This window comes from Kogia breviceps, chromosome 6 (genome assembly GCF_026419965.1).
Source record: "Kogia breviceps isolate mKogBre1 chromosome 6, mKogBre1 haplotype 1, whole genome shotgun sequence".
Lineage (NCBI taxonomy): Eukaryota > Metazoa > Chordata > Mammalia > Artiodactyla > Physeteridae > Kogia > Kogia breviceps.
Window position 1 is genome coordinate 96,224,919 of NC_081315.1, and position 23,371 is coordinate 96,248,289.

At 44.4% G+C, this 23,371-nt stretch overlaps 1 protein-coding gene across 1 annotated transcript in view; it reads left to right on the forward strand.

Annotated features, from left to right (window-relative positions):
- Positions 1-23,371, forward strand: part of SEL1L3 (SEL1L family member 3) — a 106,165-nt gene that overhangs the window by 36,016 nt on the left and 46,778 nt on the right. The window contains 3 exon segments of the mRNA XM_059066360.2: positions 5,751-5,883; positions 7,748-7,880; positions 9,396-9,536. Of these exon segments, the coding sequence (XP_058922343.1) occupies positions 5,751-5,883; positions 7,748-7,880; positions 9,396-9,536 (407 nt within the window).

The window sequence follows — 23,371 nt, forward strand, 5'->3', positions numbered from 1 at the left end:
GCTGAGGCCTTAGAACAGAGCAGAAGTCTTAAGTGCACTGGATTTAGACCAGTGAGGAAGAATTCAACAGATATGCGCTTTGTTATATAACCAGCGGCCGTGGGATCGTCTGTGAAGAGTTTGAGAATAGGAAAGGCCTGGGAGTTTGCTTTGGAGAAACAGCTGGTGTGTGGCCCCTGTAGAAATCTCTCTGAGTGCCCTGTTCTGCCCCAGAAATTAAGGGTTTGCATTTCAGGATGTGAGGTCTAAAATAATACCTGCCCTTTCTCCCCTGACACCCACATGCAACCTCAGACACTTTTGACAACCAATTGAATTTCATAAGCTTTTTTTCATTTTTTATGTAAGGTCTTCCTTTCCGCTTAAATCCCAGAAGCGTAGATGCTGACACGAGTGGAGTGAATCACAGTAAGATCCAGGACTGGGACTAGGGTGAGGCAGGGGAGGCACTTTCCGCATAAAATGTAAGGAGACACCAACAAACCTTAGGAATGATATTAGTTTGCCAAGGCTGCTGGAACACAGTACCACAAACTGAGTGACTTAAACAACAGAAATGTATTGCCTCGCAGTTCTAGAGGCTACAGGTCCGAGAGCAAGGTGTCAGCAGAGCTATGCTCCTTCGGAAGGCTCTAGGGAAAGATCTGCTCTAAGCTTCTCTCCAGCTTCTACTAGTTCCTTGGCTTGTGACAGCATAATGCCAAACTTCACGTGGCATTCTCCCTGTGTGTCTGTCTGTGTCCAAATTTCCCCTTTTTACAAGGGTACCAGTCATATTGGATTAGGGGCCCACCCGATTCCAGTATGATCTCATCTTAACTCATTATATCTGCAATGACCCTATATGCAAATAAGGTCACATTCTGAGGTACTGGGGGTTCAGACTTAAACATATGAATTTTGGGGGGGACACAGTTCAGCTCATAACGATAGTCATGATAAATAACATTTAATACCGTATTTTTAAAAATCAAGATTAATGTAAAGAATCCATGATGAACAAAATTACAAAATTTTAAGTAAAGACGGAATCAGTATGATCATGTAAGATTACAGATTTCAGGACTGATTTTCCGGTACATACCGATTCAACATCCTGGTGAAAGCTTTGACATGATTCCTTACCTGGTAATACGAGCAGTCCCCAGGCCCAAGACTTCCCCTTACCACTGTCTCAGCTGCCCTTCCCCTACTACTGGGACCCCCTCCATCAATAGAACAACTAAAGAATTAATGTTGGGCCTACCTGGGATTCCTGTGGTTAGCTATTAGGAATCTCATTCACCAGGGAGATTTCAGAATGGGCCAAGGTAGTAAACTCAACATCAAATATTGTAGATGTTTCTAGGTGTTCCAAGGAAGGCCTCTTAATCCTCTTTTTTATTTGTTCTTGTAAAGTAAACATGATGATAGCTGTTACCCCACAAAAGTGGTGTACGAAGATCAGTAATTAAGTGCTCAGAAGTTCAGTGCTGCACCACATGAAAGGCTGCAGTAACAACTGCAGACTTGTCTAGTGTCGAATTCATTCATCTGTCCATCCATCCATCCAGTATATATTCATTCACCCAACACATTTACCACATGTGCTGGACTCTGGGAATAAAGTGATGAAAAACAAGAATACAGTCCATCCCTGCCTTCATGAAACTAAAAAATCTGGTGGGGGGAAGACAAATCTTAAACAAATACATTCACAAATAAATTTAAAATTACAGATTGTGGTGAATGCAGGGAAGGAAATAAATAGGTTGGCTTGAGAGGATCCCAACGGGGCCAGAATTTAGTCCAGGCCCTGAGGAAGTGACACTTAAGATGAGAATTACTTTAAAGGGTGGGAGGAACAGCCATTTTGAGGCTTTAAATTCCCCTGCTAAAGAACCCATGAGCAGGGACTTTCCTGGCAGTCCAGCGGTTAAGACTCAGTGCTTCCACTGCAGGGGGCCCGGATTTGATCCCTGGTCAGGTAACTAAGATCCCACATGTCCCTGCCATGTGGTGTGGCCAAAAAAAAAGAACCCATGAGCCAAAACCGTTCCCTAATTCTGAGTGAGGCCTCGTTAAAGACAGAGGCAGGCAATGCTTCCCCGCTGCTGGGTCCTCCACAGTAATAAACCAGGGCACTCTCCCACATCCAGATAAGGGTAAAGATTGTTTGCCAGCTTGTCGGAGGCTTGCGGAAGGTACCGGCTTGGGCTTCTGAACTGTCTAGCTCAGCTCTTATGTCAGCAAAATTGATGACCATCAAACAATGCACAGTGCAAGGAATCTCTTGCAGTCTTGGTGCAGCCACTGAGAATTTTAGAGGAGAAAAATGTGGAGGCACCGATGTGGAGGGAGACCGAGCTGGAGAGATCTGTTAGTTGTATTATAATGATGATCAAAAATTGCCATCTAGTACCATAGGGACCAAGTAATGTATTGATTAGTTGAGAATTCAGTTAAAGCAAAGATCCATAAAAAAAAGTGTGTAAATATTTTATTTTAATTTAAAATATGGAAATGTACATTAATTTGCCCATCTTTCTAGCTAGAGCCTTGCCTTTGAGTATGGGTGTACTGATTGGAGTTCCCTGTGATCTTTCTTGCATAAACGGTACCCAATTTCTGTTTCTCCCAAATGAAAAGCAAACAAAGACACTTGTGAAACTATCAGAGCCCCAAATCCATTTAGATTTCTTCAGTTTCTTTTTCCAGCCTTTTCCAGCTGTCCTAATTCCACAACAATTTTTTTAGTAACCATTCTTTACTGAGTCTACCGAAAATATTCAAGTTAATTTTTAAAGAATGAACATCTCTTTCTTCTCCATCCCTATTTTATTGGATCACATAAGATTGAATTCCATTGTATGGTTACAATGACCATACAGTTGGCAACTGACAGGTTTGGGAACAAACACATCTTCCATAAGCATGCAACTCAAAAAATGGCATCAGGGACTTCTCTGGTGGCGCAGTGGTTAAGAATCCACCTGCCAATTCAGGGGACACAAGTTTGATCCCTGATCCAGGAAGATCCCACATGCCACACAGCAACTAAGCCCATGTACCACAACTACTGAGCCCATGTGCCACAACTACTGAAGCCCATGTGCCTAGAGCCCATGCTCAGCAACAAGAGAAGCCACCACGATGAGAAGCCCACATGCTGCAACAAATACCCAACGCAACCAAAAATAAACAAATAAATTTAATTTTAAAAAATGGGGCTTCCCTGGTGGCGCAGTGGTTGAGAGTCCGCCTGCCGATGCAGGGGACACGGGTTTGTGCCCCGGTCTGGGAAGATCCCACGTGCCGCGGAGCGGCTGGGCCCGTGAGCCATGGCCGCTGAGCCTGTGCGTCCGGAGCCTGTGCTCCGCAATGGGAGAGGCCACAACAGTGAGAGGCCCGCGTACCATAATAAAAATAAAAATAAAAATGAGAAGGCAGGGAATTCCCTGTCGGTCCAGTGGTTAAGACTCCATACTGCCACTACAAGGGGCCTGGGTTTGATCCCTGGTCGAGGAACTAAGATCCCACAAGCCATACGGTGCAGCCAAAAAATTAAAAACCATTTTTTTCAAATTAAAAAAAAATGAGAAGAAGCCTCCAGAGAGGAACGTCCAGCTGGCAAGCATCCAGCGTGTTGTACGGATGAGCCGTGAGGTGAGCTGGTGAGTTGACTGAGCAGAGTTCTATTATGAGAGCTTCTACTGCAGAAGCATTGCTCTGTGTCCCCTGAGTGCTGGGTAATACCTCATGAGGGTAGTTGGAATGTTCAAATCTTTCGAAGGTCTTGAAAAATTTAATCAATTCACAGCTCTCAGAGATAATAACTTTGTGGTCCCACATAAAAAAAAAGAAGAGACCATCATCTTCTTAGTGCCCTTCCAGCCTGAGATTCCAGAAAAAGAAATAGCAGGAAATAAAGCATTTCTTTTCCATGTTAGTTGCCTTTGTAGAAAGCTGATTTCTAAGTGTTCCCTCTTGGCGCCATTGGTTGATGTCGTCAGAGTGCCCATTTCTTCACCTTTCTGTCTTCCTTCCAGCTGGGAGCACCTGCCCAGGGTTGGATTTCTGCCTAACAGCCCATCCTCTCTCGTGGGATGACCCCCGGTTGCCTGGCTTCTCCGACCCAACCACTGGTGGCTGCTCTGTCCCGTCCGTGTCACCCTGGCCCATTGCTCTTGAGGCTGCCGGGCTCCTGGCGGCCTGCCTGGCATGCTGTGTTCTTCCCTTCTGCTGCCATCTGCCCTCTGTGCTCCCTGGCTCTTTTTGTCTTTGCCTGGCTTCTCACTTGATGCCTATCTTGATCCCTCCTTGCTGTTCCCATATGCTCTGATGGCACCTTGTCCACCTATTCCTATTTTACTTTCTAAAGAGGTAAAAAATGCACATCGTATAAAAAACCAAAACAATGTGAAAAGGTCTACAGTTAGATGTCTTGCTTCCAGCTCTGTCTCCATCCACTCCATCTCCTAACCCCCATGCCACGTGGAAAGACTTTTATTAGTTTCTTATATATACCTCCAGAGGTTTATTTAATGCGAATACAAAAAAACATCCATTCTCCTCTTTCTTGGATAAAAATATATTTATTGTTCTGCTCTTTCATTTTAATTTTTTCACTGAACAGTGTAGTTTAGAGATTGTTCCAGGTCAGTCCACAGAGCGCTTTGTCCTTTTTTAAGCTGTGTAGATGTCCAGGGCCCATCGAATGGATGTGGGTACCAGTCCTCACTGACAGACGCCTAAACTTTTTCAGTCTTTGGTGGATGTAAATAATGCTGCCAGGAACAACTTTGTGCATTTTATTCATGCTGACCCATTTTTTCCTTCCATTTTCCTTCCTGATCCTTTAAGTCTTTCAGGACAAAGTGGACTTCCAACAAATCACCTGTGCTGACCGCTTATCTTTGGCCAAGCCCTTTGACCTTGCTGTGGCCTCCTTCTCCTAACTCTGAATTTGACCTCGGTTCTTATCTAATAGGGTATGTTTTTATTTTCCTCCACATGCACCTTCTATCTACTCAACAAGTTTTCTTTTTTCCTTTTAGAGCAAAATACTTCCAATTAAGATCATCAATTCCAAATAATTCCAGTGATGCTAAACAATTTCACCAATATCAATAGGCGGCACGTATTAAGTACTTCTGGTGGAATTTAGGATTACCAGAGGGGAAGGGTAGGGAGGTAGTTAGGGAGTTTGCGATTGACATGTACACAGTGCTATCTTTAAAATGGATGACCAACAAGGACCTACTATATAACACAGGGACCTCTGCTCAATATTCTGTAACAACCGGGAAAAGAATTTGAAAAAGAATAGATACATGTATATGTATAACTGAATCACTTTGTTGTACACCTGAAACTAACACAACATTGTTAATCAACTATAATCCAATATAAAATAAAAAGTCAAATAAAAAATAAATAAAAAGGAAAAAAAGGTACTTATGGTGGGCCAGGTGCTGCTTGATGCTGTATGTCTTTACTTAATCCTCTTATCAATCCAGTAAGAGAGGAATTACCATTTTACTAATGAGAAGACTCTGTCTCAGAGAGGTTAAGCAACTGGTCCAAAGTCACACAGCTGGTAACTAGCAGATCCTAGCCCAAGTCTGCCTGACCCCACCATGGTCTCCTCTTCTAGAACCAGAGTGAAGGGCTTGCGGAAATCTGGAGTTTTAAGTCAAGGAGAAAGAGTCTTTAAAAAATCAAAAATCTGTTCAAACCCAGAACTCTCTTAACCCTTTGTTCTTCTCTAGCTTCCGAGAGGATTTCCATTATAATGACACTGCTGGGTACTTCATTATTGGAGGGAGCAGGTATGTGGCCGGCATTGAAGGGTTTTTTGGACCCCTGAAGTACTATCGCCTCCATGCCCTGCACCCTGCACAGGTGAGCCCAGGGGAACAAGGAGTTTTGGAATGCTTATGGGTAATGGGCGTGTGGCTCAGGGCTGTGGAACCAGTCCAGTGTAAACAAAAGATTTATCTAAGCCGGACCTCACATCGGCTCTGTCACCAAATATAATATTGAGGCTTCTCCCTCCACCCTGCAAAAGTGATAATAGATTTTTGTTAACGTTTGGTTCATTTAGTACTCATAAAATGGAAACCATTTACTTCCTCTGTTTTAATAACTAGTAGCTTAATAACAGAGTTGATTTTTATCAGGCTGTTGCCTATACAGCGATAGAGCTAATGAAAGGAGAGAGTCTTAGTTATTTGATAAAGCTTCTTTTACATGCTGTTATTTAAAGTATCAGAGAGGAGACAGTCCAGCAAATAGGACTCTTGGTTCTACTTACTGCTCTCTCCAGAAACATGGGCCTTTGGCTCACACTGGGTGGGTGGGCTGCGGTGGTGGAGATCATAAAGGGCTTTGTAGTCAGCATTGAATTCTCAAGTGAAAAACCCACCCACAAATGAAATGGAATTGTCGGAATCTCCAGGCTAGCTCCAGCAGGGCTGGCGGGTATTAGAGGGGGGGCTGCCCCATGAGGTAACCTTCACCCAGGTTGCTTTTTGTGCCTTGGTAAGGAGATCACCGGCTACCTAAAAAAGGAACATTCTTTCATTCCTGTGACCTTGTGGGATTTGTTCTGGGAAAAGCAGGAGTCACTAGGCAAAGTCAATTCGGAAAAATGGGGCACCTTATCACCCATAGGTCATCTTAGATCCCCTGTTGAGATACCTTATAAAAGGAAAGAAATGAAATTCTTTTATTCACGTGTGCAGCCAATACTTATTAAGCACCTACTACATGCCAGGCTCTGTGCAAGATGCTGAGGCGTCCAAGATGAATTAAGGTGGTGGCTTTCAAACTTTTTTTTGAAGGTGGTCCACAAATAAGAACCCTATTTCATAGCATGAGCAGTACATACATAAGCATGTATAATACACATATACATACATACACACATAATACGTACATATATATATATATAAAAAACACAAAACTGAAATAAGAATTTTACTAACGATACAGATTCTTGCTATGTTCAGTGTACTCTGATATTTTGTGTTCTGCTCTGTAAAAAACAAAATCACTGCTGGTTACAAACCACTGAAATAATTTCACAACCCTCCAATGGGTCATAACCCGTATTTTGAAAACCACTGAGTTGAGATAAGGTCTCTTGATCTTGAGGAGCTCCTTGCCTGGGTCTTAAACAGGTAAGTCCTGAAAGAATGGGGTACATGCTTTAATAAAGATGTGAGCGCTGTGTTTGTCAGTGCCGAGGTGCGGTCCTCTGCATCGGTACGTGTATGAGGGTGGGGTAGGCTGTTAGGGAGGCTGCCCTGAAGGGATGACCTTGGATCTGGCTCTTGGAGGTTGAGTAGGAGCCTTCTCAACAGAAGAAAAGGAGAGGAGGCTTCCAGGCAGCAGGTAGAGCACTGGTAGACTTGGGGTCCTTTGGGAACTCAGGGGAGATGAATGTCATTTTCAGGGGATAGCACATAGCGGCAGGGAAGGGAAGAGGACGAAGGCTTGGTCTCTGGGAAATCCTGACACATAAGAAGCTCTGCAGAGGAGAAGGTGCCACAAAAAGAAGCTAGAGGGAAGCAGTCAGAGCTGGCATGTCCTTGAATTACTAGTAACACCCCTCCTTTGAGAATCCAAAGCAGATGATCTGTGTACAAACAAGCCACCTGGTGCTATCAATGGGAGAAGGAAATCCACCTGAACCTAGCCTCATGGGTAGCCATGAGTGTTTGATGACAATTGTTGTTCATTCTGTTTTCTTGCCCTCTTGTAGATTTTCAATCCCCTACTTGAGAAGCAACTTGCTGAACATATCAAGTTATATTATGAAAGGTGTGCAGAGGTTCAAGAAATAGTATCTGTGTACACATCCACGGTACATCAGGGGGACAGGAGGCAAGAAACATGTAAGTATTGAACTTCGGGCGAGCGACTTTTAGCTCCAGGCATTTGTAGCAACACGCTTGGCTTCTTTCATAAGGGGGTTGAAATAGAACATATGTGACTTGATCAATGGGGGCGAGTTTGACCTCCCCAAATGGATGCGAATGATAGTGTGCCTTCCACCTAGATCCCACCAAGACCAACAGCCAGCAAGAACCCAAACCTGCCTCGTGGCTTCAACTAGCTGTAATTTAGTTTAAGAATATAAATGAGAGCGTTTTGAGCCTCAAATTGCATTATTCCCATCCATAATGGGATCTTAGGCCAGTGTAAGAGAATAAAAATGAATTGGAAAATAAATGAATCATTAGAAATGTTTCCCCGTCGGTGCACTTTTGTCTTGGACCATTAATATCTGAATATTAGCCTTCAGAAATGTTGAACAATGGCTTTGTTGTTTGGGGCTGGGTTTTAGTTTTTAAATCTTTGAAGTTGACTCATTCTGGAAGACATTGGTAAGTTCTCAACAGAAGGAATGAATTTCAAATAGAATGCTTCCGTGCCTGCCCGTATTTGCAGACATCCTTTCATTCATACGGAGTGTGTATCTGTTATACAATTCATCCCGTCTTGTCTTCCAGTGTTCCAGCACTTATAAATTTCTCTGGCTGTAGATCTTCTTGCATGATATGGTGGCACTAGAGTTAGTCACATATGTTCTTTCTGGAAGAGAAATTCCTGTGGGGCCTTTGCCATCAGCAAAAGTAAATTGAGTATTTCAGTCCTGCCTAAATAATTTCAACATCTCCAGAGCGGAGCTTCCCATTTCAGGCCATGGGGGAATGGATACATGATGAACATACCCCATTCTGATAGGGTTCACATAAAATGGTCATAGGAAGTGATTAGAGATGGTGATAGGTAAGTGTAGAAAGGCAGCACTTGTGCAATTTAATTTAAGAATAGGCTATACTAGTCTCCCAGCTGCAGCTCTCACGGCTGAATCATCCAGAAAATATGATGCTGTCAGAAGAGGGGAAGATATATAGGAATAGTAATATCCCAAACAGGAAAGAAACTGATTTTGATAGCTGATGTAATTTCAGGAGAGATACCCAGAGTCAGAAGGCTGGTCTTGCACGCTGATCTGTTTGGTGGCATTGGGAAGATTCTCCTAACATCTTCTACTGCCTTGCCTCCCTGCGGCGGCGGGCGGGGGGTGTCCCTGTGCTCTGTTGACTCACACTGCCAACAAAATGGCCTAGATATTGTCCTCCTGGGGACCAGTCCGAGGCATCTGTTCATTCTGTAGAATTATTCAACGGCTATCAGCAACTTTGGCACATTTCCCTTGGAATTGGCTTTGAATTTGTGACCTCGAGGCAGAGTCATCGTAGCCAATTTCAAATCCCTGATGCACCCAAACCAACATCCAGTAACACTAAGTCTGACCTCTTATTTCTAGTTCCCCATAGAGGAAGGGAGTTAGAGAGGCAAGGCTTCCCTCTAATGGTATCCTGTGCTTCCCTTTCCTGTAGGCAACCTCCGGAATTCCTACCTGGACCTGAAGCTCAGGTACGGGCGGCCCTCGATGTGCAGAGCCCTCCTCTGGGAGAAGGAGCTGAAAGCCAAGCACCGAAGCTTGTTCCAGGCCTTGCTGGAGATGGGTTTGGTGACAGGTAATTGAGTCTGTGCCTCACTCGCCTTTGGCCGCTGGTTAGGAAGGTCCCTGTTTTTCTGCTTTCCCTCACCCTCTGTAGTGATTTATGCCTTGAAGTTATTTTTAACCCTAGTGTTCTAGCTTAATTTCAAATTTAAATTCTGCCCTTAATGTGTCCTCCACTCAATGTATGTGTGCACATTTTCAACCCTAAATACAAAAACTTAAATTTAGGAATCACTTGAGCAATTCTTTATTTAAAGCCAAGGCCACAAACAAGCAGCTGACAGCCAGAGCTGGCCCCCACATGTGGTTGCTTTGGCATACACATTGTTGTCAATTAAAAAAAAGTTAGTTACAGGGATCTAAAAACTTCTGTGAAAATGCAAATTTCTAGCTTTTCTCAGAAGATCCAAAGATCTGGCGCCGCCGGGCCTCCGTTCCTGAGTGGCAGCAATCCCAGAGGTGTGTGGTCGGGACAGGCAGGCTCTGTCCATCCACAGCCCTTCCTGCCTCTGGTTGAGCACCTCCTGCCGACTTCAGTCATGGATCTTACCTGCCCAGGCCCTCGGGCCCTTGAACTTGAGACCTTTGATTTGAAGTACATTTTAAGCAGCATCTCAGGAATCTGTGTATATTTTCAAATGTGTCCAGCTTAAGTCCATTGTGATTTAGGTTTGCATAGGAATTAAGTACATACTGTAAGACTACAAGGAATCTTGAAACAATGTCTGTTAGGAAGAGGAGAGAAGCTGGAGGTGTTCAGCCTGGGGAAGGGAATGAGAAGGAGGGTAATGAGAGCTATCTTAGCGGTCAGCGGCAGCCCATGGTATTCCTGGGCATATGACCAAAGCCTTGGGTCAAGGCAATGCTGAAACTGACTGCTGCTGCATATAAGAACTTCCTAAAAATAGCAGTGTCCAGTGGAATAGACTCTCTTTGCAGATAGTGATTCACCCTCACCCCATCTTGAAAGAATTCAAACCGTACAAGATATTTCATCTTTGGTTCATTTGATATTTGCTGAATGACTGCTCAGTTACTTGGCTAGAATTCAGAGGTAAGTAAAATAGTACAAGGTCTCTACCCTTGAGGGACTGACTTGAAAGCAAAGAAAAATGGTAATGTATTTTTAAAAATAAAAGCTATGGGAGTAATTGGCAAAGGCACAAAGAAGGGAGTGGTCAGTTCTACTTGGAAGTCTAGGGTGCTCCAGGAAGGCTTCCCGGAGGAGGTGACACTGGGATTGATTCTTGAAAGGTCAGTTGATGTTTGCCAGATAAGCAAGGGTGGGGGTAGGTATTGCAGGCAGAGTAGAGGCAGAGAGATGGGAACAGCATGTCATTTTTAATGACGTGCAAGGAATTTGGGAAGCAGGAGAAGACCTGGAGATTGATTATTCTTTTTTTAAAATTATTTGTTTATTGAAGTAAAATTGATCTACAATGTTGTGTTAGTTTCAGGTATATATATAGCACAGTGATTCATTTATATATATATATTTTTTTTTTAGATTCTTTTTTGTTATATAGGTTATTACAAGATATTGAATATAGTTCCCTGTGCTATATAGTAGGTCCTTGTTGTTTATCTATTTTACTTATAGTACTGTGTATATGTTAATCCCAAACTCCTAATTTATCCCACCCCCCTTCCTTTCCCCTTTGGTAACCATAAATTTATTTTCTATGTCTGTGGGTCTATTTCTGTTTTGTAAATAAGTTCATTTGTATCTTATTTTTTAAGATTCCACATATAAGCGATATCATATATTTATCTTTTTTTTTTTTTTTTTTTTTTTCTGTACGTGGACCTCTCACTGTTGTGGCCTCTTCCGTTGTGGAGCACAGGCTCTGGACACGCAGGCTCAGCAGCCATGGCTCACGGGCCCAGCCGCTCGGCGGCATGTGGGATCTTCCCGGACTGGGGCACGAACCCGTGTCCCCTGCATCGGCAGGCGGACTCCCAACCACTGCGCCACCAGGGAAGCCCTCATATATTTATCTTTGTCTGGCTTACTTCACTTAGTATGATAATCTCTAGGTCCATCCATGTTGCTGCAAATGGCATTATTTTGTTCTTTTTTTATGGCTGAGTAGTATTCCAGTGTGTGTAGATACCACATCTTCTTTATCCATTCATCTGTCGATGGACATTTAGGTTGCTTCCGTGTCTTGGCTATTGTAAATAGTGCTGCAGTGAACACTGGGGTGCATGTATCTTTTTGAATTATGGTTTTCTCCAGATATATGCCCAGGAGTGGGGTTGCAGGACCATATGGTAGTTCTATTTTTAGTTTTTAAGGACCATCTATACTGTTCTCCTAGTGGCTGCACCAATTTTCATTCCCACCAACAACACAGGAGGGCTCCTTAGTAGAGCTCAGACTCCATCCTGACAAGTTTGGGCTATACCTTGTAGGTGACAGCGACCTGTTGAAGGGTTTCAAGCAGGGGCTAGAGGTGTGATCAGATCTGGGTTTTTGAGGTCACTCTTGTCAGCAGTGGGAGACTGAGGGAGGTAAACTAGAGTGCTGTGGAGCTGGAAGCAGGGGAGCCACTGCATGGCCCAGGGAGGAGAGGAGATGGAGGCCTGAATGGGACAGAGTGATGTAGACGGAGCCAAAGGATATAAGGGGTTGGCTCTGAGGGACTTCATCACTGCCTGGATCCGGGAAAGGGAGGCCATGTGGAGTCAGGTGTCAGCATAGCCTCTGCAGCCAAGTGACCTGATTCTGATATTAACTTAGCACTTACTAGCTGTGTGATCTTGGGCAAGCCACTTCATTTCGCTGAGCCTCAGTTTCCTCATCTGCAAAACGGGGATGACAATAGTCCCTCTTCTCTAGTGTTGGGTTAAGGAATGGACACTTAGAAGAGTATGGGCACTTAGTAAACTCTATGTAAACAGCGTTTCTCAATCTTGGCACTGCTGACATTTTGGATACTTCGTTTTTGTGAAGGGTCTGTCCTGTGTATTGTAGGATGTTTAGCTGCATTTCTGGTCTCTACCCACTAGATACCAGCAGCACTCCGTCCCCTCCCATAAACCTCCACCCAAGGGTGACAACTAAAAATGTCTCCAGATATTGCCAAGTGTCCCCAGGGAGGTCAAATCGCCCCCGGTGGAGAGTCACTGCTGTGTAAGTGTTACACTGTTACTACCAGGCAGAGACAATTGCTAGGTTTTTGTGGGTCTTCTGGGAGGTGGTGGAACTGCCCCCTGAGACAGGTGAATGGAAGAGGGCGATGCATGTTGGAAAGTGTAGGCTAAACGGGCGAAGACCACCTCACCTCAAAACTGGCTTTATGAGATTTCAGATATATTTAAATATAGTTTTACTGATTAGGAGCAGGAGTGAATCATTTTCACAAAACATTCTTTTTCAGGCAAATACTCTCAATAACGAATGTTTTTGTGTTATTTTTACTGCTTAGAAGTTTCTTTTAAAGAATACAGAATGATTTTATTCTCTGTGGAGGCCTAGAAAGGGAGCTAATTAACCCAGATCATGAACCCCCAACCCTTGAGACTTGATGGGCCGCAGTGCTGGGGAGTTGTCACGCTGCAGCATAGGTACGCGTCCAGCTTGCCCTCGGTCAGGCTTCCGGGGCCCTATGCCTGGGGGGAGAGAGCGCACAAAGCCGGATTTGCCACTTTAGGGCCCACTGCTGGTGCCCAAGCAGCCAGTCAGGTCCTTCTGGTGCCAAGTCTGCTTAGATCAGTGCCAGGGAGCATACCTGGAGGGGCCCCTCTATCCCTGGGCATGCAGCCGGCTGCATCCCGCCTCTCCCTGCCATTTCCTGGGGCCCAGAAGCAGGTGGGGAGGGAGGATAGGCAGGGTAGGCAAATCTCCAGAACCAACCTCAGGCTCCCAGTCTTCCTTCACCCCCTATTTTTCTGGTTTACCTTGTCCCATCCATAGGGACTGAGAGCCTCTTGGAGGGGTAGGGCTTACACTCATTAAAATTCATGTCTACCTGGCACACTGCCCTTGCTTGGGGCCATCATAGTTAACTAGATAATCTCTGTGGTTAACCCTGGAGAGAGATTGGTGTCAGACATTGTGCCCAGTTTCTAACAATCCTGAGAGAAGTGCAGAAAATTTGATTTTTTAAATCGAGGGGAAAAAAAATTACATTATTTACATATCTTTACTCTGGTCTCCTATAAAAAGAAGAGTAGTCAGACTGGTGTGACTATGTATCTATTTCTGGTTCCTCACATAACTTTTGATCCAAGTTTATCCTGCTGTGAGTGTCTAGCTGGCTTTAGAGTGCTTTGGACAACTCTCATCAATAGGAACTATGTTTGCCTCATGTTTACTGCTGCTGGCCTGAGCTGTTTGGTCCTGTTGACCAGTAGACTTTACTAGAACATCCTCATCATGGTACATTTCTTGTATGTGAGATCAGCTACAAGAACAGACTCAAGGATCAGATGTTGGCTGCTTAGAATTCTTGCTGTAGGAACCGAGTAGGTGCAGTAACAGAGATAAGGAATGAAACCGTGTAACTTAAGTCACTTGTATCACAACGTTCCATTCATTCATTCACTAGACAAGTATTGACCAAGTGGCCCAGGAGAGGACAAAGATGCGGCCGTGTTTTGAATGAGAGTGACTTAGGTTAAATGCAAAGAAAAACGTCAGCTCCCATAGCTCCCACAAACGGAATTATTTGGTGGAATTATTTTTTTCCTGGCATTGAAAAAATATATATGACAGCATGAGACAATGGCCTGTGATTTCTGGTTCTTTGCGACAGACTCACCCTTTTCTTGGCAGCCTCTCCTCACATATACAGCCAACTCTACTGCCAGGCTGCTGCACGTGCACGCTTGAGACGGCAGCGTTTTCCCCCGACACTGTGTGATTTTAGATGGATCATCTGCTCTCCCTCTGAGCCAACGACGTACTTCAAAGGAGCTATGAGAACGGTGCAGGGAGTGCAGAGTCGGAACCTCACAACCAGTAGGAGTGTCCTCTGAATTTTGCCCAGTGAGGTCAGGAGTGGTCACCACCTTCTAGTTGTTCCCAAAAGATTGAGCTCTACTTTTCTACTGCAAAAGAGAATCCCCAAATATATACACCCTCCCTCTTTAATGACTGTAATTTAAAAAAAATTTTGTGGTAAAATGCACATAATTTAAAATTCTCCATCATCACCTTTTTTTTTTTTTTTTTTTTTTTTTTTTTTTTTTTTTGCGGTACGCGGGCCTCTCACTGTTGCAGCCTTTCCCGTTGCGGAGCACAGGCTCCGGACGCGCAGGCTCAGCGGCCATGGCTCACGGGCCCAGCTGCTCCGTGGCATGTGGGATCCTCCCGGACTGGGGCAGGAACCCATGTCTCCCGCATCGGCAGGCGGACTCTCAACCACTGCGCCGCTAGGGAAGCCCCATCATCACCGTTTTTTTTTTTTTTTTTTTTTTTAACATCTTTATTGGAGTATAATTGTTTTACAATAGTGTGTTAGTTTTCCCTCTACAACAAACTAAATCAGTTATACATACACACATGCTCCCACATCTCCTCCCTCTTGCATCACCCTCTCTCCCACCCTCCCTATCCCACCCCCCCAGGCAGTCACAAAGCACAGAGGTGATCTCCCTGTGCTATGCAGCAGCTTCCCACCAGCTATCTAATTTACATTTGATAGTGTATATATGTCCCTGCCACTCCCCCACTTCGTCACAGCCCACCCCTCCCCCTCCCCATATCCTCAAGTCCATGCTCGAGTAAGTCTGAAAAGTTAATCTAATCTTTTTTTTTTTTTTTTTTGCGGGCCTCTCACTGTTGTGGCCTCTCCCGTTGTGGAGCACAGGCTCCGGACGCGCAGGCTTAGCGGCCATGGCTCACGGGCTTAGTTGCTCCGCGGCATGTGGGACCTTCGCGGACCGGGGCACGAACCCGTGTCTCCTGCATCAGCAGGCGGATTCTCAACCACTGCGCCACCAGGGAAGCCCTCATCACCGTTTTTAAGTGTGCCCTTCAGTAGCATTAAGTACGTTCACATTGTTGCACAACAGATTCTAGAACTTTCTTATCTTGCAAAACTGAAACTCTGTACTCATTAAACCACAACTCCCCACCCTGCCCCCACCCCCAGCCCCTAGTGACCACCATTCTACTTTCTGGGTCTATGAACTTGACTCTTCTAGATACCTGATATGAGTGCAATCATACAGTATTTGTCTTTGCATGACCGGCTTATCTCGCTTAGCATAAGGTCCTCAAGGTTCATCCATGTTATGGCATCTGTCAGAATCTCCTTCCTCTTTAAGGCTGAATAATATTCCATTGTGTGTCTATACCACATTTTGTTTATTCATTCATCTGTTGATGGACACTTGGGTCGCTTCGCCCTCTTGGCTATTGTGAATAGTGCTGCTTTGAACATGGTGTACAAGTATCTCTTCTGGGCTTGGCTTTCAGTTCTTTTGGCTGTATACTCAGAGGTAGGCTTGCTGGATCATACAGTAATTCTACGTTTAATCTTTTGAGGAACCATTATCCTGTTTTCCATAGGGCCTGCACCATCTTACATTCCCGTCAACAGCGACAAGTGTTCCAATTTCTCCACATTCTCACCAACACTTGTGATTTTTCTGGGTTTTTGATAATAGCCATCCTTATGGGTATGACGGGTAATTTATATTTGTAACTTATATACCGGGGAAAGTCTGGTTTCATAGGAATGAAGAATGTAATGCTCTCATAAAGTGACAGTGTCTACGAAAGAGCTTCACAGACAGAAAGGTACCCTATGGATATGAGAGATAGAGTCGCCCGGATAGGGCTCGTCTCATCTGCCTTGACTTACAGCACTTTGATCTTATGGGTGTCTCCATTACTCACTTGATTGCAAGCTTGTTGAGGGTAATGCGAGAGGTGTAAGTATCCCTATGCTTCCTGTTCCTTCACAGTGTCTGCAACGGTGCTGGGCATACGTTAGCTGCTTAGTTATCAATCCTTCTTCCATAGGACCCTATACAGTGCATTTATGCCCACTCCCCTCAAAGAACACACCTCAGCCACCCATGCTCTTCAACTTGCCTGCCTTGCAAGCAGCTTTCAAGTCCCAACTCAAACACTGCCTGCTCACATCATCTTTCTTGTCCCCCCAGGCAGTCAGCTCCATTTTCCGTGCCCTCCTTGCCATTTGTAGGTGTCCCCTTATCAGTACGTATCTTACCACATTACAATATTCATTTGCCTCTCTGATTCCACAGTGGAGCTCAGACGTCTTCAAAGACAACAACAGAATCTAGGTTTTCTTTGAAGACCCTCCATAAGTATTTGTTGAGCCACTGAACACGCTCCAAATGAATAAGTTATCTCATTGTAAATACTAAAAACATCTTTTTGGGTCTGTGAAGCAGTAAAGGAACAAGGAGTTTAACTTCCAGGAGATACAAATTCTGTGCTAGCTGAGCCATAACACCAATCCAGACCGATGGAGTCTGTGGGCTTTTTTGCCTTTTCTCCACATTTTTCTCACTTCTATCATGCTTCCTTAGCCTACTTCTCCCTCAGAAGCTGCTGTCCTGGCTCTGACAACACCTTTGCATATATAGTTCTGTTTGCCAGGTCAGCCAGGATGCTGTCTCTCAACTCTCCCCTGACAGCAAAAGTAGGCCAGAATCCTTCTTCGTGTATGCACGCCCATTACAAAAGAATTCCTGAAACACAGCCCCCAGGGTTCTTGCTTTCATATATCTGTAACCTCCACGCTGAGGTATTCAGGTGCCCAGATATGAACCAGCCCTAAGGTGCATGCAAACCCATTTTGGCACCCCTGTATTGAGAACCTCCAAGCATGGTGCTGGGCCCTGGGACGACCGTAATAAAAAGCGTAGACTGGCCCACACAGTAGGCCCTGCTCGCCGCAACTAGAGAAAGCCCTCGCGCTGCAGCAAAGACCCAAACGCAGCCAAAAATAAATAAATAAGATAAATAAATCTAAAAAAAATAAATAAGTAGAGACAGCAGTGCTCTTGGGGCCCCCAGCTGCGGCGCACACGGATACGGCAGCCAACCCTGCCCGCCTCCAGCATTCCGGAGCCACGGCTCTGCATCCTGATCTCCTCGAGTGGCCCAGGAACGCTCCTGTGGGCTCTGTCCTGAGGTTCGCCTCTGTCCAGGCTCTGGGGGGCATCCGACACGAGACCCTATGTTCAAGACTTCATGGGGACCATTCTGCTTGGTCAACCTCTGTGTTGTTTCCTGGGGAAACTCCAATTCTTGAGGGAAATGGCTCTTGTCAGAGCATAGAAATCGCCCTATTTGCATTGGGGCTTTTTCTAATGCTAGGCTGGTAGTATTTTAGTATGCACGCCTTTTCATCTTTTAAGAGGTATGCTGGCTCTTTCTTTTTACTCTCCTCTCACACCTTTCTTGACAAAATGGAACCCTTTGAATTCAAAAACCCTCTGAATGGGGCTCTGGCATCAGGGAAGAGAGGAGGTGAGGACAGGCGGGTAAGAGGTGGCAGGAATGGCGGAGCTAGGTGGGGCTCCAGGCCAGAGAGCTGGTGTGGTATGAAGAAGCAAGGAAGGACGCAACGGCCCAAGTGCAGGGGGGACTCGAAGGCAGGGAGGCCCAGGTAAGCGGGACAGGTGAGTGGACCAGCACGCCCTCCAGACATTTGCCCTGAGGCCAGAACTGTTTACATCCTTTCTTCCTTTCATGCTGGACTGGGCACCTGTGAGCCCATGGTAGCTGATGACTGTGGCTACAGAAAGTCCAAGGTCTGCCAGCAGATGGTTCTCGGGAGGAAGCCAGGTCTGAGGCTGGGCTCCCCTCCCAGGGCTGACACCATCTGCATTGTTCCTTCAGGGCCACAGCCTGAATCCTACCCCAGGCTTCAGAGAGCAGAGTGCAGGGGACGAGGTTCCTCTACACAATATGCAGACAGGTGCTGGCTGCACTAATGCCCCTCTAGCGTGTTTCTAACTCCTCTTCTTATTTTTGCCAACAATTGCCATTTTTGTTTGGAGCCTAAAACGCAGAGCATGGAAATGGTAGAAACAGAATGGGGTTATTTAGTAACTCCAGGATCCTGTGTCCTTTAAGAGCTATGTTCACTGTTGTTCATTAAAGGACCTTTATCTTATTTTTTTTTAATTTAAGAAAGCATCTTTATAGTTTTTTTAAAAAATCCACGGAGAGAGAGAAAGAGGGAAAGGGAAGGAGGGAGGGGGGGGAGGAGGAGGGAGGGAGAGAAGTTACATGTATAAAACCAGACAATCTGCACAGGACAGAAAAGTACAAGTAGTTTACTTTTGAGAGAGAAATAAGCCACTTCTTTGGGTCTCGGGAACCCAGTGGAGCTCATCAAATGAGAATGCAAATGAAGGATGAGCTATGTTTTTTTAAATCGGTAAACTTGGTGAAGATCTTTCCTTTTCTGGGTAAATGATAGTTTCTCCTTTCACATTTTTTCTCCTTTTCAAACTTCTTCCCTGGATGCATTACACCTTTTGGAAGCTTGAAACTAAAAATAACTTTCCTGTTGTTGTCTCGTTCCCCTCATAAGCAATAAGTCTTCCTTTCTTCTCCCAAATTCTCCATCAGAGGCAACTCTGGTTCCTTCAGTAGGTGACTACCTTCTCATTTTCTGCTTTTTGCCTCTTTTTTTTTTTTTTTTTTTTTGCCTCTTCTTAATGATGAGTGTGGGCTTCCCTGGTAGCACAGTGGTTAAGAATCCACCTGCCAATGCAGGGGACACAGGTTCAAGCCCTGGTCCAGGAAGATCCCACATGCGGCAGAGCAACTAAGCCCGTGCACCACAACTACTGAGCCTGTGTGCCACAACTACTGAAGCCTGTGAGTCTAGAGCCCATGCTCCGCGACAAAAGAAGCCACCACAATGAGAAGCTCGCACACCACAACAAAGAGTAGCCACCACTCGCCGCAACTAGAGAAAAAGCCCGCTCTCAGCGGCGAAAACCCAATGCAGCCCAAAATTAAAAAAACAAAAACCAAAAAAACCACCCATGATGAGCGCATAAATGATGACCTTGTGGTATTGCTGGAAAAAGGAAAAAAAGAGCAAAGTAAACAACGCTGTGCTACTCAGGGAGATTAAGAGATAATTAATGTGGTGGTGCCTTTGTTTCCTTAGCTTCTGGTGTAGGAAGAAAGAAAAATGGGAAAATGGCTCCTACTTCTATTTTGTTTGTTTTTCATTCCTCCATTAATCTCCATAAATAAGGCATGTTTTTTAGTTATAGATCTACTAGAAAAAATGCATATGCTAAACCAGTTGGGTGAAATTAACATTTTCATTAAATGGATTTTTAAATTGCCTGTTTTACAATATCACCAGTGACATCAGAGCTTTGATTTTGTGCCACATTTGGAATTCAGACTTTAAAGAATGTGCAAAATGAGCGGTTTTCCTTTAGAAATATTATTATTTTATTATACTCACTAGTGCAGAAAATTGTCTAGATTCTTTTGCAGAGAAAATACTGAATGGTAATGTCTGGGGGGAGTTAAGAATTTTAATAGGTAAAAGAAATAATGAAGGTTTTTCAACCTGCCTCCGTTTCAGTCTGCAAAGTTTTTTTGTGTGTTGGCTAAAGATTTGAACTTTGTGAAGGATAGCCCTCCTGATCCTTATTCTCCTGCAATCTCAGTTACCTGGGCAATCACAGACATGATTTCTGGGATTCTGTGCCAGAGGTCAGCAGGGCAAGTGTTTCATTTGGACCTCCATTTGTCTTGGAGTCTCTTTTCTCCTCTGAGCCCCCAAAGTCCATGTCTGTGGGCACTCAGGCAAAACTCATTATATTCGTTATTTTTTTTTTTTTTTTTTTTTTTTTTTTTGCTGTACGCGGGCCTCTCACTGTTGTGGCCTCTCCCATTGCGGAGCACAGGCTCTGGACGCGCAGGCTCAGCAGCCATGGCTCACGGGCTCAGCCGCTCCGCGGCATGTGGGATCTTCCCGGACCGGGGCACGAACCCATGTCCCCTGCATCGGCAGGCGGACTCGCAACCACTGCGCCACCAGGGAAGCCCTATATTCGTTATTTTTTTAAAAGCCGATTTTATTTTATTTTTTGTGTGAAATGGCTCTTTTTCAAAAATTAATTTTGACTGTAGTATAGGTGCTTTACAATGTTGTGTTAGCTTCTACTGCACAGCAAGATGAATCTGGCAGAGCAGGTAAGGCTGGAATGAATCGTTAACAAATTGTTAATGTTGCTTTGCTCAGAGTGTGCACAGAGGGGTATTGGAGATGAGTATGTATTTAAAAGTAAATATATGGGGCTTCCCTGGTGGCGCAGTGGTTGAGAAGCCGCCTGCCGATGCAGGGGACACGGGTTCGTGCCCCGGTCCGGGAAGATCCCACAAGCCGCGGAGCGGCTAGGCCCGTGAGCCATGGCCGCTGGGCCTGCGTGTCCGGAGCCTGTGCTCTGCAACGGGAGAGGCCACAACAGTGAGAGGCCCGTGTACCACACACACACACACACACACACACACACACACACACACACACACACACACACCCAAGTAAATATATGAATAAGTAGGAGTAGGATTTACTTTGTAACGCCATCTGAGTACTGCAGTACACACCAAATCTAGTGGAGAAGGTTCGTATCCTGTCTAACGGTTGGGTAGGATGGAATTTTTCTCTCAGCTGTGCAAAGGGAGAATCCTAAAGGAGATCCCCAGACTCCTGGTGGAAAAGAGGGTTATTATTCAGATACATCCCAACAGATGAGCAGAGGAAGATGCTCGAGGATGTTCATTGCTGTGTTGCTGGTTATAGCAAAAGCAGTGGAAGCAACCCAAGAGTCTAAAAATAGAGAACCGGTTGGAAAAACGGCACTGCTATAGAATGCAATACTATTGAAACTTTAGGAAGAATGAGCTTCTGACTGCCGTGGACAGGTATTCGTGATATCTGATTATTTTAAAACAGAAAGTTGACAGATAAACAACAATGATTTACTGTCTAGCATAGGGAACTATACTCAATATCTTGTAATAACCTATAAAGGAAAAGACTCTGAAAAAGAATATGTATATATGAGTCATTTTGCTCTACACCTGAAACTAACACAGTATGGTAAATGAAATATCGTTTGATAAAAAATTACACTCAAAAGGGAAAAAAAGTCGAGAGTCCAAACCTATAGGGGCTTTTTGGAAAGAAAATGTATATGTATATAGGCAGATAGAGGTGTAATGAATTATTGTCTATGCCAAGGAAAAGTCTGGAAGTATATACACCAAGCTTTCAACAGTTTATCTTCACTATTAAAGAAGGTTTGGGAGAGAGAGGTTTTCTGTTTTTGCTTTATACAAATCTATATTATTTGTTTTTTTGTTTGTTTTTTTTTTTTTTTTACAACAAGCAGCTATTTCTTTAGGGATTAAAAACAAAACAGAGGAGCAAACTCCATGTGTTTAGTTAAGGTGTTGTTTTTAGCACCTACCTCTTGGGATGGAGAGTAAGTAAAAACAAATCCAGGCTACTGCCTCTCAGAAACCTGGAGAGGGCGGAGGTGAGGGGTTCCAGGAGCCAGGAGATGGGACTGCCTTAGCGCTGGGTGAGGGGGTAGGTGGGCTCCTTTTCCACAGCTCAGCAAGTGAAGGCACGTGTCCCCCTACCAGGGGCAGCCAGCTTGCCTGTGTGCCCAAAGGGATAGGCATTAGCTCATAATCAATGGTTTGGGTTTCACAATTTCATCCGTGGATCCCACTGGCTTCTTTGATGCCTTGGAAGAGGCATCAACCTCTGCCGAGGAATCGCCCTTAAGTCCAATCTCAAATCCTCTCATTGAGAGTTTTCCCACATTGGAAACTCATCTCTGTTCATTCCTTGATGGAGCACTGATAGAGTGAGTCTCTTGTTGCCTCCTGGAAGTTGTTAGTAACATTTTAATTTGGGATGGAATGAAGAAAATCAAAGAAAAATGTTGGGTATAATTCTTAGGGGGAGAAAATTTTAGTTATAAATAAATTGACCACATTTCTTTAAATGGAAATTGTACCTATGCAATCCTATATAGCTGTTTGTAACGTAGCATCTAGTAGATGCACAGAATAGAATTGTAAACGTTCATTGGCTGAATTAATAAAATGAGAGATGAATAATGTAGATGGACTTTAAAAGACTGTAACAGATCATAGGGCCATATAACTTGCCCGTTTGGACTTAAGAGTTTAACAATTTATTGGAGGATTAGGTAAAAGGAAGTATAGCTTAAAGCAGTTGCGTAAAGAAGTCTCTACCCGGGGTGGCAAGGTACCTATTTAGACAGCTGGTTGCCCATTAATCAGGAGGTAGGTGAGGCGGAGTGACTAGGCATCTTGCTTTTGTGACCTGCGAGGCTGGATTCTAAGCTTGGCTCGGCCATTTGCCAGCTTTGGTAACTTTGGACAAGTTGGTCCACTTCTCCAGGCTTCAGTCTCCTCATCTGAAAAATGAGGACGCTAATAATAGTACTTACCTCTTAAAATGTGTTTGGATTACATGACATAATTGGCATAAGACACTCAACCCAGTATGGGGCATTTTATAGGCCCTCAATAAAAGTTGACTCATTCTTTTTATTGTATTTAGAAACCCACAAGGACAACCGGAAGCAAAAGATGATAAGAAAGCATCTCAAAATAAGGTTCTTTGCTCAGCTTTTTACAGCAGCACCTAGGAACTATTTCTGAGATAAAACACACCCTCCTTCAGAGTCTTAGAGGGAAAAAAAAAAATCTCTCTGGCAGTTAGGATGGTCCTGACTTGGTGGTGAGTTACACTGAGTAAATTACTCGCTTGAGGCACTCTCTCAGCTATAGAAGGCACATCCTTTTCTCCAGGATACTAGGCTGTCTGTCATTCA